This window comes from Ursus americanus, chromosome 8 (genome assembly GCF_024610735.1).
Source record: "Ursus americanus isolate L20-20 chromosome 8, mUrsAme1.1.p, whole genome shotgun sequence".
NCBI lineage: Eukaryota > Metazoa > Chordata > Mammalia > Carnivora > Ursidae > Ursus > Ursus americanus.
Genome location: NC_142134.1, coordinates 41,562,646 through 41,578,545, shown reverse-complemented (window position 1 = coordinate 41,578,545; position 15,900 = coordinate 41,562,646). Strand labels below are relative to the sequence as shown.

Genomic DNA, 15,900 nt, shown 5'->3' with positions numbered 1-15,900 from the left:
CCTCAATAGATGGCCGCACGTTCAAGGCGGCACCGAGAATCGTGAGGAAGCGCGGAACTCGGCTAGGTGTAGCGGATCCCACAACGAGTGCCACGTAACCACCGCGCTCCAACTAATTTGACATCTAGGACAGGCTACGGGCAGCGTAGACCGGCCCGGATATGAGGGCAGAAGACTCGGGTGGGAGCAGAAGCAAAGCACCGTGCTGTCCCGCGCGGGTGGACAGACACCGGGGAGGAAGGAGCGCATGGAGCGCGAAAAGGATGCGAGGAGAGGAACGTCACGCGCCGCCCAGTACCTCCCAGGAGCGCGGGGTCCAATGGGAAGAGGGCGCGAGCCGCACCTCAACCTGCCCGAGGACGTCACGACGCCGAGGAGGACGCCGGGCCAATGGGAGGCTGTCACCGGCAGGGGCGGGGCCCCAAGGAATTGGGCTGGGCCGCAGCGAGACTGTTGGCTGAGTCTCTGGCCGCCGCGGGAGAGGGGGAGGACCGAGCCGGCCGCTGCGGACGCCGGCCTGCGCTAAGCCTTTCGCCCGCCCTTGCCACTTCCCGCATGGTGCCGACTTCTCACTAAGCGGCAGCGGCGGCGGCGAGGCGTGAGGGACGCACGGCGGGCGCGGCTCGGGGTCGACGCTTCCCGTCGCCCGCACTTCCTCCTGCGGCGCCCGTGCGTGGCCGTCTCGGCCGCCGGGATGGCGGCGGCGTCGGCGGCCCGGGGGAGTGGCCGCGCATCGGCGCCCCGGCTGCCTCTGCTCCTGCTGCTCGCGCTCCTGTGGGCCCCGACCGGCGTACGCGCTGTCCCCGACGAAGACCTTAGCCACCGGAACAAGGAGCCGCAGGCGCCTGCCCAGCAGCTGCAGCCCGCGGCCGTGCAGGGCCCCGAGCCAGCCCGGGCCGAGGTGAGCAGGACGTGCTGGGCAGCCGGTGCCCCGGGTACCAGGCTCGCGGCCGCCGGGAGCCCGGCGCTCGGCCACTGCGGCCGGCGAGGGGGAGGGGAGCCCGCCCCGGCTCCTTGGGGGTGGAGACGGTGGAGGGCGCTTCTTCCCGGGTCGCGCCCGGCCCCGCCCGGCTCCTTACGGGGGGAGGGGAAGGGAGCGCCCAGCCCGGCGTCCGCTGTAACTCTCCAGTCCCGGAGCACCGGGATGCTGCCGAGGCATGGGCTTCGTGATGATCGGACGTGTCCTAAAGAGCGGCAGATACTCATCCCGCGTAGAAAGTTTTTAACACAGGACAGTGGGAGGCTTTTCGTGTTCTCTGAGGATAACAGCATAGGACATTTCATTGTTGAAACCGCTCGTCCCAAACTGCTTACCCAAACTCAGCTTTGCACGGCCTGTGTGTTTTGCCAAATGTATATGGATTATGAAGCGTGACTCTCACTTTTTAAAAACGTGCTCTGGCTTGCAGGAAGTAGCCCTCAGGAACGCAGAGGAATAATCAGTCTTTGGCAGTACAGAGTGCTGCAGCGGTGTGGGATGCCAAAACTAAATTCATAAGCTACCAGAACTTGTTCCTTTGGTCTTATTAACATCTAAATTTATGTTAATAGAATCACTTAGTCACTTTTATGCAGAACCTCGGCGGCATTTTTAAAGGCCTTCCCTGTACCAGGGAAGCTTTCTCCTCATTTCCAATTAGGACTCCTGAATTGAGGCCTCTGGGATCTCTTCTAGTGGGAGAGGTTTGGCGCTCAGCCTTTCCTAGGCCTCCACTCCCACCCAGGCTACATTTAGCCAGTCACCACCTAACTCATCTTTCTGAAATTGAATTCCTTTTCACTGCTCCGAAATCCTCAGTGAGTTGCCCCTGCATACTGACTTCAGGCCATCCTCTTCTGCCGGATGTTGAGATTTCTTCCTGATTTGGTCCCAGCCGGCCTCCAGGCTTTTTCGACACCGCTCCCTTGCTCCTACGCAATACTCAAACCACTCAAACAGGAGATGTGCCATGTACTCTGTGGCTAGCCTCCCCAGCAGGCAGCCTCCCTAAAAAGGCTTCGGTGAGCTTGGAGCCCACTGGTCAAAACCCTACCCACCTTTCAAGAGCCAGCAGATACCTACACTTTGAAGACTTCCCTAAAACTTCCTGGTTGAAAGTGATTTCTCTCTTGCCTGTCACTCCTGAGCTCAGCTGACTCTGCTAGCCATTTTCACTTCTGAAATTGAACTAAAATGCTGATTCATGAAATGTATTTTTAGTGTTTATCCTTTAACCTTCTGTCATATAAACTCATTATCTGTCATTACCTCATTATTTTCAAACGAAACTACTTTTGGTTAAGTAATTTTGTGAGAGATTTTGAATGTAACGTTCCAGGCCTTTATCAAGAGTTTTAGTCATATAGAGATTTTTGAGATATAAATAGTGGTAGGTGTGGCTATTAATAATACCTTTTTAGGCAGTGAGGAAAAATCTAGCCTTGTAAAATAAAGCAGCAGTGTGCAGTGACTATATTTAAGTGGACTTAAGGATTCTTGTCTTTAAAACTGGAGATGGGAAGGGAAGGAACAGGCACAATATAATATGGTTTTTGTCTTTAATATTTTGATATACAGTTGACCCTTGAACAACAGGTTTGAAGTGCATGGGTCCACTTACGTGTGGATTTTTTTTCAATACAGTACTGTAAATGTATTTTCTCTTATGATTTTAACATTTCTTTTCTCTAGCTTACTTTAGGAACACAGTATATAATACATATAACATGCAAAATATGTGTTAATCGATATCAGTGTATGTTATCAATAAGCCTTCCTGTCAACAGTAGGCTATTAGTAAAGTTTTGGGGGAGCCCAAAGATATAAGCAGATTTCCCACTGTGCGGGGCCCCTAACCCCATATTGTTCAGGGGTCAGCTGTCTTATTGGTGCTTCTTTTTTTTTTTTTAAAGATTTTATTTATTTATTCGACAGAGATAGAGACAGCCAGCGAGAGAGGGAACACAAGCAGGGGGAGTGGGAGAGGAAGAAGCAGGCTCCCAGCGGAGGAGCCTGATGTGGGGCTCGATCCCAGAACGCCGGGATCACGCCCTGAGCCGAAGGCAGATGCTTAACCGCTGTGCCACCCAGGCGCCCCGGTGCTTCTTTTAAGATAGGAATTTATTCTTTTTTTTTTTTTTTTAAGAGATTATTTATTTGTCAGAGAGAGAGAGTGAGCACAGGCAGGGGAGGCGGCAGGCAGAGGGAGAGAAGCAGACTCGCTGCTGAGCAAGGAGCCCAGTGCAGGACTCCATTCCAGTGTCCTGGGATTATAACCTGAGCCGAAGGCAGACGCTTAACCCACTGAGCCACCCAGGCGTCCCAAGATAGGAATTTATTCTAAATTGTTCTATATTGTAGTAGAATCTAATTATCTTGTTTTAATTATATTTTCATCTAATGTTTTGATAAGGCTCAGGTTTTTTCTCTATGGTGCTACAGTATGTTGGAAGAGATTTTTCTTTCATGTTTTCTAAACTATGTAATATAAGTATCATTTGCTTTTTTTGTCCCATTGTTAAAAGTAAGATATGGTCAGGGTTCAATTTAATAATCATATAAGTAAGGGCTGAATGTTGCTGGATATCTGGAAGTTTCAACTGATTTGCTTTGCAGCTACATCCAGTATATTTTAAAAGGATAGGAAATTTAAACTTTTTTCGTGCCACTGTGTGACAGTGGACTTCTGAAACTGGAGGGGGAAGAGTCTCCTTCACTGGTAGACATTCACATGTAAGATGTATTATATAAATGTTATATCTCAGGGTACTTTGAAACAAGATAACTTCTGACAGGGCTTTCTACATTGGGTTTTTTTTTTTTTTTCTATAATCAGCTAAAAAAGTTGGGGGGGGGTTCACTCTGTACTTACAATTACAAATAAACCCCAGTTTACAAATCCTGGAAAGAGTAGTTGTTGACCACTTGGATCTTTTCATTTATGCAGATTATGCTTCTAGTGACTTACTCAGTTGTTTTCTTATTCCTTCCCCAGGCAGAGCACATAATACAAGAAGCATTAAGTCCATTTAGTTGAGGGAGATCAGACAGATTTAATAAAGGCAGTTTATCATTCACTGTGTATTCTGGAAGTCCGAAGAACTGCTCTGGCCGCGTAGCATGGTTGATAAAGCCACAAAAGCCTATTACCTCACCCAGTACAAATTCTTGTTATTGTCTTTCTGCTTTACTGTTTCTTGGCATTTCTTTTATTTATTATCTTTGAACTGTGAGAAGACCTTCTGTATGATATTTTAAACTTTTTTTCCATTTTCATGAGGTTGCACTCCTGCTCCATTCAGCCCAACCTCCCAGTTCTAGCCTCTTTATAGCAAAGATAGAGGCTGTCAGGTGACTCCTGTCTTACTCATGATTGGTGTGTCAGAATGAAGTGATCATTATGTTACTGAATTTGGTGGTATTCTACCATCAAAGCAATTAAAAAATCAGTGAAGTGAAATACGTTTAATACATTTCAAATCTCAGTTTATAAATACATTACAAAACAGTAACATTTATAAAAATAAAGTTGTTTAACTCATTAAAATAAAATGTATTTGTAAAAATCTAATTGTTAAATATATAGTATTCTAATACGAATTAACAAGTAGCAATAAAAAACAACAAACCTAACCATTCACAAACGAAAGGACAGGATAGTGAAAATTTGTAATAAAATACAATTTTATCTTTAAATACAATCTCATTTTTTATTTATGTATTTATTTTAAACATTTTATTTAGAGGGCGTGCACAAGCCGGGGCAGAGGGAGAGAGAGCATTTCAAGCAGACTCGCTGCTGAACCTGGAGCCCGACACAGGACCCAGGGGTGGATCTCAGCACTCTGAGATCACGACCTGAGCCAAAATCAGGAGTCCGACGCTTAACTGACTGGGCCACCCAGTCACCCTTTACAAAATCTTTTAAAGCCAGGTTTTTCCATGGTGTCTTAATTAAGTTGCACATATATTTTTGTGCACATTTTCCACTTTGTGGGAAAGGCTTTTCTGACTTGATTCAGTAAAGGAATGGTGAGGAGACCGTTCTAAGCCAGCTCTAAGCATTTTCCTCTAGACTCCTTTACCTCCAGATTTCACCTCTGATGCCTTTCGTTGAGCGGCTTTATTGCTGTTTTCTTGCGGGGAGCCCGGCCCTTTCCCGGCTCGCTGGTTGTGGCTCCTGTTTCGCAGGGGCCTCGGCGTCTTCTCTGGCTCTGCCGGGCGGCCGCGTGTGGTGCGGCGGGGTCCCCACGCAGCTTTCCGTCGGGTCACTGCCGCCCGCTGTGTCTGGGCTCTAGGACGCGAGTGGGAGTTCTGTTGGTCCTGTTGGCGTTTGCATCCTTCTCTTGAAGATCATGAGAGCACACAGGGCACTTGCTCCCCGCCGCCGCACTGTTTTTCAGTTTGGAACTAATTTTAATTGAGTAAAAGATGTTTTATTCAGCAATTTAAAAAAAAAGATTATTTATTTGAGAGAGAGAGAAAGCGCGCACAGGTAGGCAGAGCGCCAGGCAGAGGGAGAAGGAGAGGCAGGCTCCCCGCTGAGCTGGGAGCCCCACGTGGGGTTCGATCCTAGAGCCGAATCAGGCCCTTAACGGACTGAGCCACCCAGGCGCCCCATTCAGCAATTTTTTTAAAGATGAGTTTTATTCAGCAATTTTTTTTAACCTCTCAGGATGTAAATAATTTGCATCTGACACTCAAATTAAAATACTGAAATGGTGGTATTTGTACGAAGGCAGGCACGGGTGTTTCACGACTGACGGGTAGGACACGGTGTAACTGGATAGTGGGGTAGCAGAGTTGTGTTACTGTCCCTGCCTTTGACCCGCCTGTAGCACCTACACTTCCTGCCTTTCCCCGTGTATGGGGCAAGACTGCCATCCCCGTGCCTCCTCTCTGTGTCCCTGTTCTCTTCTGACCTCCGCTACTTTCCCTCCTCGGAGTCTTTATGCTCTCCCTTTCGTTGGCTCCGTTCTGTCTGCTGACACATGCCCATGGGCTTCTCCTTTTTGGGAAAGGGGGGAATGAAAAAGACCAATAATTTAACTGCTTGATGTATTCATTTCTATTTCTTCAGTTTTATAGACGAGATTTCTTTTTTTTGTTTTTGAGATTTTATTTATTTGTCGGGGGTAGGCAGAGGGAGATGCAGGCTCAGTGCTGAGCAAGGAGCCCGATGTGGGACCGAATCCCAGCACCCTGGGATCATGACCTGAGCCAAAGGCAGATGCTTAACTGACTGAGCCACCCAGGCGTCCCTAGACCAGATTTCTAACTGGGAATTCGGGAATTCACTGCTCTTTTGCTTCACTTTAGGCTTCCCTTATTTGGCTTCAATCGTTGTCCTTTACTGAAATTTGGGTTTTGAAGGATACCTAAAACCCACCAACTTGCTACATCCTGGGGTCGTTTTCAGCTCTCATTTCACACCGTTCACCCTCCTCTTTAAGAGCCCTACCCCATCTGGGCTGGATGATCTTGAGTCTTAATAAGTTTCAGTCTCTCAAGTCAAGATAACAGTCCTCAGGTTTTTTGAGTAGCTGGTTAAACCGCGTGTGTGAAAATACTTGGCATCTACTAGTTAGTAGTTTAGCAAATGGTGCCTGCCCCTAACTTGACCGTCTGCTGTGCTCGCCTGCCTGGCTGAGTATTTCAAAGACAGTTGTGGTGGTGGTGGTCTTTTTTCCCTCTCCACCCCCTTCCCTAGGTAAATACCTTCTCTAAGGCTCATTTTTTCATCTTAATCTAATCTCCCTTTCCCTTGGAAATACTGTTTACTTGCAAAGCTCTGGCTGATCAGTGTAGGTTGCCAGCAGCCAGACACATACCTTGAGACTTTCCTGGCCTCAACTCACATGGCCTCTTGGAAACCTTCATTTGAAATGCTTTTTACTGCCTCACAGCGAACGTATCTGAAGCCAAACCTATTTCTTTTCCTACTTGTCCAAATATTTTGTAGGAATATAAATATTCCAGTAAACCCAGCAGAAAACCTTACCATCATCTTTGATCCATTCTCCTCCACTGCGATTTTTAAAGTTCTGTTGATATTTTCCCTTTCCATGATGTGCAGAATTTTCCCTTCTCTGAATTGTCTTCAACATTGGTCTTAATGCAGCTGACCTCATTAATTGGTCCACTGGCTGGCCTTCTTTACTTTCTGCCCTAATCTGTTAGCCACAGTGCCTTAATCATATTTGTGCCTTCTGCTCAGAAACTTTTAAGGGCTTCTTGCTGGTCAGAACAGACAGGATTTTCAGTCCGGGCTCAATTTATTTTTCGCATTTTACCCCAGCCATTCATCTGATGAGTTTACTCCCTGTTCTCAGAAGATGCCTGTATTCTTTCCAGTTGTCAGTCTTGGGAATGACATAAGGGCATGTACCCCAGTGCATTTTGAAGTTAGTCCAGTGTGTGGGTGGCTCGCACCAAATCCTGCTGAGGCTTCAGGGAGGCTTATGAGATGAATTTCAGAGCCGACCTCACCCTTGGTCAAAGGTTGCCCCACAGGCGTTAACTCCTCCATACTTCCGGGTAGTGAAGGAGTACAGAGCCCTTACTTTGTGGTTGGACCTGCCTGAAACCAATTAATAGCCTTCAAGGAATTGGTTCTCTATAGGTAGAGCACGAGATTAGGCCAAGAGATTTTTGAAGCAGTGCACAACAGGTGTCTGTAATCATGCGCGTGGTAAAAACAAGAAACCAAAAGTACAGAGAACGTAGAGAGAAACAGTTTGTCTCCTCCTTTTCTTGTATTCTGGTTCAGGGGTCAGCAAACTGCATCTTACCACTGGCTGCTTGTTTTTGTAAAACAGTTTTTTATCAGAGCAGAGCCGTCCCGTTCATTCAGGTATTACCTGTGGCTCTGCCCAGCTACGGCGTCTGAGTCTGTCACGTGAGGTTAAATATTTGGCCCTTTAAGAAGAAGTTTGCCGACTTCTGTTGTAGTCATCCTGGTTTCTTCCCTGTGAACATCAAACAGTTGACTCTTTGCTGAGAGCTGGCACGCATTGACAACGGCACTAAACCGTAAACCTCCCTCCCTCCCACGCCCCTCCACACATACGTCCGATGACTACACGTGTAATAGGTGCTTTTTTCCAACTTAAAAATATCTTACTGATTTTTCTTTATTGGTATAAATAAAACATTCTATTTTTTACTTATATTTTAGAGTATAATATTCTGATACACAGAGCGACTATTTAACCAGTTCCCCGTTGCCCGACATTTATTTTGTCTTTTGTTATTACAGACGACAGCATTACATTTATATATGCTTCTGATACAAAAAGATGAACTCTGCAGTGTCCCTGTCTTAAGCTTTGTTTCAATTCTGTACCTGCCATGCCCACGGTATGCGTTCACTTTCGCTCGAGGATGGCAGGATCGTGGGGGGCGGGCGTCGTTGCGCTCGGCCTTGCTTACGAGGTTCTGTGTAAGTCGGATCTTGAGGAATCAAGGAGGATCAGAAAAAGGAGGTGGGAAGGGCAGTAGGACTGCACGATTGAGCTGGTGGTTCCCAGGGGCGAAGGCTCTTGCGTCGCACTGCGCCGAGCTGTAGGCCTGAGCCGGTGCCGCCGCGCCCTGGAGACGCGGCTGGGCCGGATGGAGCCGCGCGGAGCTGGGTGTGCTGAGCAGACGGCCGCCGCGTGGAAGAAAGGATGCTGTCCCCAGAGTAGTATTTTGGATATATCGGGTTAGACAGAATATTATTAAAAATAATTTTATCTGTTTTTACTTTTTAAAACGTGGCTACCAGGAAATGTAAATTCTGTGGCCTGCATTACTTTCTAGTGGCCAGAGCTGCTGTGGCTCATTGTTCAACAGGGAGGTAACATGACGACCTAACCTCGTTTTATACAGATGTAACGGGTCGTGTTGTGGTGCGCTGTGGTGACTGCTCGCTAGCGTCCCCGTAGCAGCCTTCTGTGTGGTAGCTCATGTAGTTAACTTCACAGGGGCCCGCAGCTCGAGTCCCGGGGAGGTTTTCCTGCCCGAGTCGTAGAGTAAGTGGGAAGGCCTTGGCCCTGGACGGCTTGCAGTCAACCAGAGTCACCCTGAAGGTGAATGAGAAAAAGGACATGCTCCTTGCACACAGTAAGCACTTAGGCCCTTGACAACCGATGATCATTTTCTGACCCTGTTATTAGCACTTTAAGTTTTAAAGATTGATCTCCTTAATACCCTGCTGCTTTGGTTTTAAATTCTTAGCACAGTGGTTGGTGGTTTAACACTCGGTTTGGATATCCAGGACCAGCCTCCTATACGGTAGAAGCTGCAAGGTCATGTTCTTGTGTTCTGTGTATAGCAAGTTTTTAATAATATGTAGTTTTTTGTTTTGTTGTGCTCGAAAGGCAAGTTTTATTTTGTCCTCATTTCACAGAGAAACAGCCAGGCCGAGTAATGTGGCCAGGGCTTTATAGCTGGAAATTATAAAGCCATGAGAACATGTAGTTTTGATTCCTGTTGTGTTTTTAAAAGTAAACATTTTCTGTTTTTGAGCTTGGAGCTAATTGATCATAAATGGTGTATATTCATTCCTAAACATTTTCTTGATTTCAGATCCTAAATACTTTACAGTGAAATTCCTTCATACAAAAGCTGTACCTGAGAGGAAAATGGTTGCATTAACGAGAGCTGAGTTGAAATGCTTGTATTTTTTTATGATGCTTAATGATCATAGAGTATTTGATGAGAAAGGAAGCCCATCTTTAAAGGAACATCAGTGTAGACGGAACTAAAATGGTCATGGAGAGAAAGCAAGAATTTCTTAAAATGGTACCTGCTTTATCAAGAGCTGGCTTCCAAGGCCGTCCCTTTGACTTAATCCTAACACCAGATATTTTCTAAAATGTTAAATTTCCCCGATTTTTAGCTCAAAGTTCTCGTCTGATAAATGCTTAAACCTTGCTGATCTTTACTGTGGAATTGGGACTCAAGTTTATGTTGTGAGTTGAGGAATGACATGCGCACTAAGAATTTAGGATTTTATTCATATCTCTGACATCTCTGACTAGGACCTTTGTAAATCAAAGTACTTCTGTTTTTACCCTGTCAGATATCACATGCGTTTGGGGGGTTCTTTCTCTTTTTTATTTCTTAGGTTTCTAGCGATTCACAGGCCTTAAAAGTTAATTCAAGAATGGCGGTTAGGCTTGGAGGAGACATTTAGAAGTGATTTGGCTAGCCCAGTTTCCCAGCCTGGGAACTAGTGACGTGTTGGATTCGGGAATTCTTTGCTGTGGGGGTTGGGGGGCGGTCCTGCGCATGGTGCATGTCCATAGCCACACCTGTGGCTTCCACCTGCCAGATGCCGGTCATTCACCTTCAGCTGGGACACCCAATGACTGGATAGTGCCTAGAGACCCCCGAGACACAGAATGGCCCAGGCTGCAGCCCTCCGACGCAGCGCGTGCCTCTAAGCGCAGGTTCTCTTCTCCGGAACTCGGGCGTGGAGGAGGAAACGGACTGCCTTCTCTGGCGGTCCCGTTCGGCTTCACGTGGCTCTCTCGGCAGAAACAATCTTTTGTCCGGGTGAGCTACAATCTGCCACCTAAACCAACACCCGTGACTTTATAGTTCTACGTGTTGGGACCCACAGCGGAGATACCCACAGACGGACCGTCGCAGTCATGGGAACGTAGGCACCCAGTCCTTCCCAGGCCCTTATTTGTTTTTTTTTTTTTTTTTAAGATTGTATTTATTTATTTGACAGAGATAGAGACAGCCAGCGAGAGAGGGAACACAAGCCTGGGGAGTGGGAGAGGAAGAAGCAGGCTCAATGTTACAATAACCTTTTCATCTTCAATGAATTGTTCTCTTGGAATAATTTCCTAAGGGTGGAAATACAGGGCCAAAGAATATGGGAATCTTTATAACTGTTCCTACATACTGGCATGTTGCTCTTAAAAACAATCATACCAACAGACAGTGTCAGTGGCAACAAAGGAGCACATTCAGTTTCAGTGTCCCCTGTCAACTTAGGGTATTAAGTAATGTATTATCAAAATAGGTTATTTTCAATAATCTTTCAATAAGCCTAGGGTATTTAGGTATACCAAGATAAGTGATTTTCAATAAGAATTTAATTAGAATTCGTTTATCTTTACAGTTTTCACAATTTTTTTTTAAAGATTTTATTTATTCGACAGAGATAGAGACAGCCAGCGAGAGAGGGAACACAAGCAGGGGGAGTGGGAGAGGAAGAAGCAGGCTCATAGCGGAAGAGCCTGATGTGGGGCTCGATCCCATAACACCGGGATCACACCCTGAGCCGAAGGCAGACGCTTAACCGCTGTGCCACCCAGGCGCCTCTATTTAATTGTTTTTTACAGCCTGAGTTGGCAAACTTTTTTTTTTAACGGGCCAGTTAAAATTTAGGTTTTTAAGGTCTCCATTGTATAATTTCCCTTCCTTCTTCCATCCCTCCCCCTTCCGATCCTTTTTGTTTTTTGCAACCCCTTAAAAATGTAAAAAACATTCTCAGCTGACCCAGGCTGGTCGTGGCCTCACGGCAGCCTGCCAATCCCTGGTTTTAGAGCCTCTTCTGTCTGGGAAGATCTTCAGGGGGCGGAGCCTTCTCCACGGTGGTGCCCCGGAACTGTACAGAACTTTGGAGAAGAACGCTGAGCAGCACAGAATAATGGACTTGTCACTAACTGTTAAAAATACTTAAAGTGCTTTTTGCTTGTTTGAGCATGGTTACATTTTCAGCTTAAAATGACCTTAATGCCAACCAAGACTTCAGTTTGTCTTTATTAGACCACATGACACCCCCTAGGGTATTTTTAGACTTAGCATAGGACCATCTATATATCCATATATATATATATATATTTTTTTTTTTTAAAGTTCTAATTTTTTTTTTTAAAGATTTTATTTTATTTATTTGACAGAGACAGCCAGCGAGAGAGGGAACACAAGCAGGGGGAGTGGGAGAGAAAGAAGCAGGCTCCTAGCGGAGGAGCCTGATGTGGGGCTTGATCCCAGAATGCTGGGATCATGCCCTGAGCCGAAGGCAGATGCTTAACCGCTGTGCCACCCAGGCGCCCCTAATTTTTTTTATTGAAGTGTATTTGACAGTGTTACGTTTCAGGTGTACAGCATGGTGATGCGACAGCTCTGTGTGTGTGCTGTCCCCATACAGCACACGTGTGGCTATTGTCCCCATACAGCGCCGCTGCGGTACTGTTGGCTGTGTCCCCTGTGCTGTCCCTTTCATTCCCATGGTGTACTCTGCAACCAGAAGCCTGTATCCCCGCTCCCCTTCCCCCATCATCCTACCCCCACCCCTCTGGTAACCATCCATTCTCTGTAATTATGAGTCTGTTCCTGCTTTTTGTTTATTTGTTTTGTTTTTTAGATTCCACATAAAAGTGAAACCATATGTAATTGTCTTTCTCTGATTTCACTTAGCATAATACCCTCTAGGTCCATCCATGTTATTGCACATGGCAAGATCTCATTTTTTTGGAAAGATTTTATTATTTGAGAACAAGAGAGAGCACACAAGCAGGGGGGAGGGGCAGAGGGAGAAGCAGGCTCCCCGCTGAGCACGGAGCCTGACGAGGGGCCCTCGATCCCAGGACCTGAGCCCAAGGCAGACGCTTAACCGATTGAGCCACCCAGGCGCCCCAGGATCTCAATTTTTTTTTTATGGCTGAGTAATATTCTACTGTGTGTGTGTGTGTGTGTGTGTGTGTGTGTGTGTGTGCGCGCGCACGTGCGCGCGCGTACCACATCTTTATTCATCCTTCTGTTGATGGACACTTAGGTTGCTTCCCTATTTGGCTATTGTAAATAATTCTGCAGTAAACATAGGAGTGCATAGATCTTTTCAAATTATTGTTTTTGGTTTCTTTGGGTAGATGCCCTGTGCTGGATCATAGGGTAGTTCTATTTGTAAGTTTTTGAGGCATCCCCTGTACTGTTTTCCACAGTGGCTGCCTCAGTTTACATTTCCACCAGGTGCACGAGGGTTCCTTTTTCTCTACATCCTCACCAACACTCGTTTATCTTTTTGATTCTAGCGGTTCTGACAGGTTTAAGATGATACCTCAGGATGGTTCTGATTTGCGTTTCCCTGATGACAAGTGATGTGGAGCATTGTTCTGTGTGGCTGTTGGCTACCTGGACGTCTTTGGGAAAATATCTGTTTGGGTTCTCTGCCCTTTTTTTTTTTTTAAAGATTTTATTTATTTATTCGACAGAGATAGAGACAGCCAGCGAGAGAGGGAACACAAGCAGGGGGAGTGGGAGAGGAAGAAGCAGGCTCCCAGCGTTGGAGCCTGATGTGGGGCTCGATCCCAGAATGCCGGGATCACGCCCTGAGCCGAAGGCAGACGCTTAACTGCTGCGCCACCCAGGCACCCCCCTCTGCCCATTTTTAATGAGATTATTAGGGTTTTTTGGTGTTGTATAAATTCTTTACATATTTTTATATCCAGCTATGTTAAATCTCATCTTAGCTAGAGCCATTTCTTGCTCTAGCCTGTTGAGAACTTTCTGGATCCTATTTTGGCCTATAAAATGTTAAAGGAACTTCTCTTGGCTTTCTGTTACTTGAATGTTTGATAAACATATCTGGCTCTTCCACTCAAGTTACAAATAAAAATTTGAGACATAGCTGAGAATTAAATCTCAAATCACAAATACTTAGAAAATAAAGAAGTTTTAATATGTGGTTGCTCTACTCTTTTTTTAAAAAATTATTTTGTAGAATTGTACGTGGATCTGCATTGTAGCACCCACCAATTAGAGGTTCTGGTCATTACACAGTCCTTAGATGGTGAGTCTAATGACCATGACAGAAAAACTCTTAATTCACATTCAAAAATAAAAGAATTTTAAGTAATGATTTTTTTCCAAAAAATAGCTGATACAGATTTATTTATTTTTTATTTCAGAAAGGATTTACACCAGCTGCCCCGGTTCATAGCAATAAAGAAGATCCAGCTGCCCAAACGAATTTGGGATTTATCCACGCATTTGTCGCTGCCATATCCGTTATCATCGTGTCTGAACTGGGTGATAAGACATTTTTTATAGCTGCCATCATGGCAATGCGCTATAACCGGCTGACGGTCTTGGCTGGGGCTATGCTCGCCTTGGGCCTAATGACGTGCTTATCAGGTGAGTGTGCTTTTCCTCCTCAGGGCTTTACTGAATTAAGGAGAAAGCATGGTGTGGGGCATTGAGTCACTGACTCATTGAGCTAGCTAGTTAGGTATACTTCCATTGACAGAGTTCCAGAATTTAGTAAAACAGAAGATGGTGGCAGTTACATACATTACTAAAAACCATGTTGTACTTTTAAAATTAAAATTTCAGCCATTCACAGCCAAGATCCATACTCCTCATTTATTCACTAGTTTTTTTAATCCTTGGTTTGGCTGTGTATACCCTGGCTTTTTCTCTTTTCAGTCCAGACAACCTTCTATCTGATCTCTTAGAAATAGGACTCAAGTCGCAACAGAGGATTATAGATTGAAGGACATTTCAAGGACGTGTTTGAAAGCATTAACTGTTGAAGGACATTTGGTAATCAGTAAATGAAGAGTCACTTTCGCTTTGTTGTGTTTGATTAAGCTGTTCTTACCCCTTATAATAAAGGGATGAAATGTTCTTAGATTCCCAGTTAGTGTTACTGTTGTATAGGCTTCAGTTTTTCAAAGAATTAGACCATGGGAAGGTAAACCTAACACTAAATAATGAAGCATAGTTGAGTCTGATTCAGGAGCCACCGCAAGCCACCTAGCTGGGTGGAAAACGGAGCTTTCCCCTGAGAGTCAGACTTGGGTGGGAACCTGACTGCCGCACGGTGGCCTATGGCCTACTGCTAAGTTCCTTCACCTGGAGCCTCAGCGTCCCCATCTGTGGAATGGAGCCGATAATGCCTGCTTCCCTCGTAGGGTCTCGGTCTGTGTGAAGTGTTTCGGGTGCTCAGTCTTTAACCTCTCCGCATCTCTCCGACCTCTCACGGAAGCTAGTTCTTCAAGTACAGAGCAAGTTTATGATGCCTTGATTGAGGACCCCAGTATTTTAGACCCCTTCTTTGCTGCCCGAGGATAAACATATTTTTCCACAATGGGGAAATGCACCGTGGAAAGCTGGGTAAAAGGCGCATCCTTGTAAAGGGGACAAAAGGCAACCGAAGAAGGGATGTGAGAAAGGGGGGAGCCTGACTGACTCCTTAACCACAAGCACGTTTTCAGGCAGATGAGTTTTAGGAAAGAGTACCGATGGAAGTCGAACTGGGAAATGGATTTCTTTACAAAGTATTCATCCGGGTCCCCTTGTGAAGTGTTTGTATATCCCTGGGAGTCCATCAGCCGCAGTTTGGAGATGGCGCGCTTGTGGTCTTGCCCCACTGAGACGCTGGCGGAGGGCTCAGTATGCTAGGCAGGCCCCTCACGTCGCCGGGGGTTCGCTTAGCCTTTCTGTGTCGTCCGACAGTGACAGTCGTGTGCCGTCCGTCGATGACAGTCCCGGGTACTTTGGAGCTTCCTTCTGCTGCTCCTCCTCCTCATTGCCTTCCTCCCATTTCACTCCTTCGTCACTTGTAATCTGATTTCTGCTTCTGACACTTTGGAAAGGCTTCAGTAATCAGCTTTCCTTTGATTAGAATTCAGTTTCCATTTCAGCGAGCCCCCTCAGAACACATTCTTGGGCATTCCCACCTTTTTATTCTCTTGGCTTCTGTGACCCCCGTGTTTATAGTTCTGTTTCTGTCTCTCTGGGAAAAAATTTTGTGCCATTGAATATTCATATTCCCCACAGTTTTATTCTTGGCCCATTTCTCCCCCTTCACGCTAATGTCCTTATGCTGAGTGTTCTCAGTTTAATTACCCGAAAGTGAGTCCCAAATCTGTCTTCACTTCAGGTGATTTTTCTTGGAACTTCTACAGTGCCAAGAT

General features: G+C 45.9%; 1 protein-coding gene across 1 annotated transcript in view; it reads left to right on the top strand.

Annotated features, from left to right (window-relative positions):
* Positions 1–451: 451 nt before the first annotated feature.
* Positions 452–15,900, top strand: part of TMEM165 (transmembrane protein 165) — a 33,260-nt gene continuing 17,811 nt past the window's right edge. Inside the window, exons 1-2 of the mRNA XM_045815961.2 lie at positions 452–901; positions 13,891–14,116. Coding sequence (XP_045671917.1) covers positions 695–901; positions 13,891–14,116 — 433 coding nt within the window. The 5' untranslated portion in view covers positions 452–694. The remainder of the gene's footprint in view (positions 902–13,890; positions 14,117–15,900) is intronic.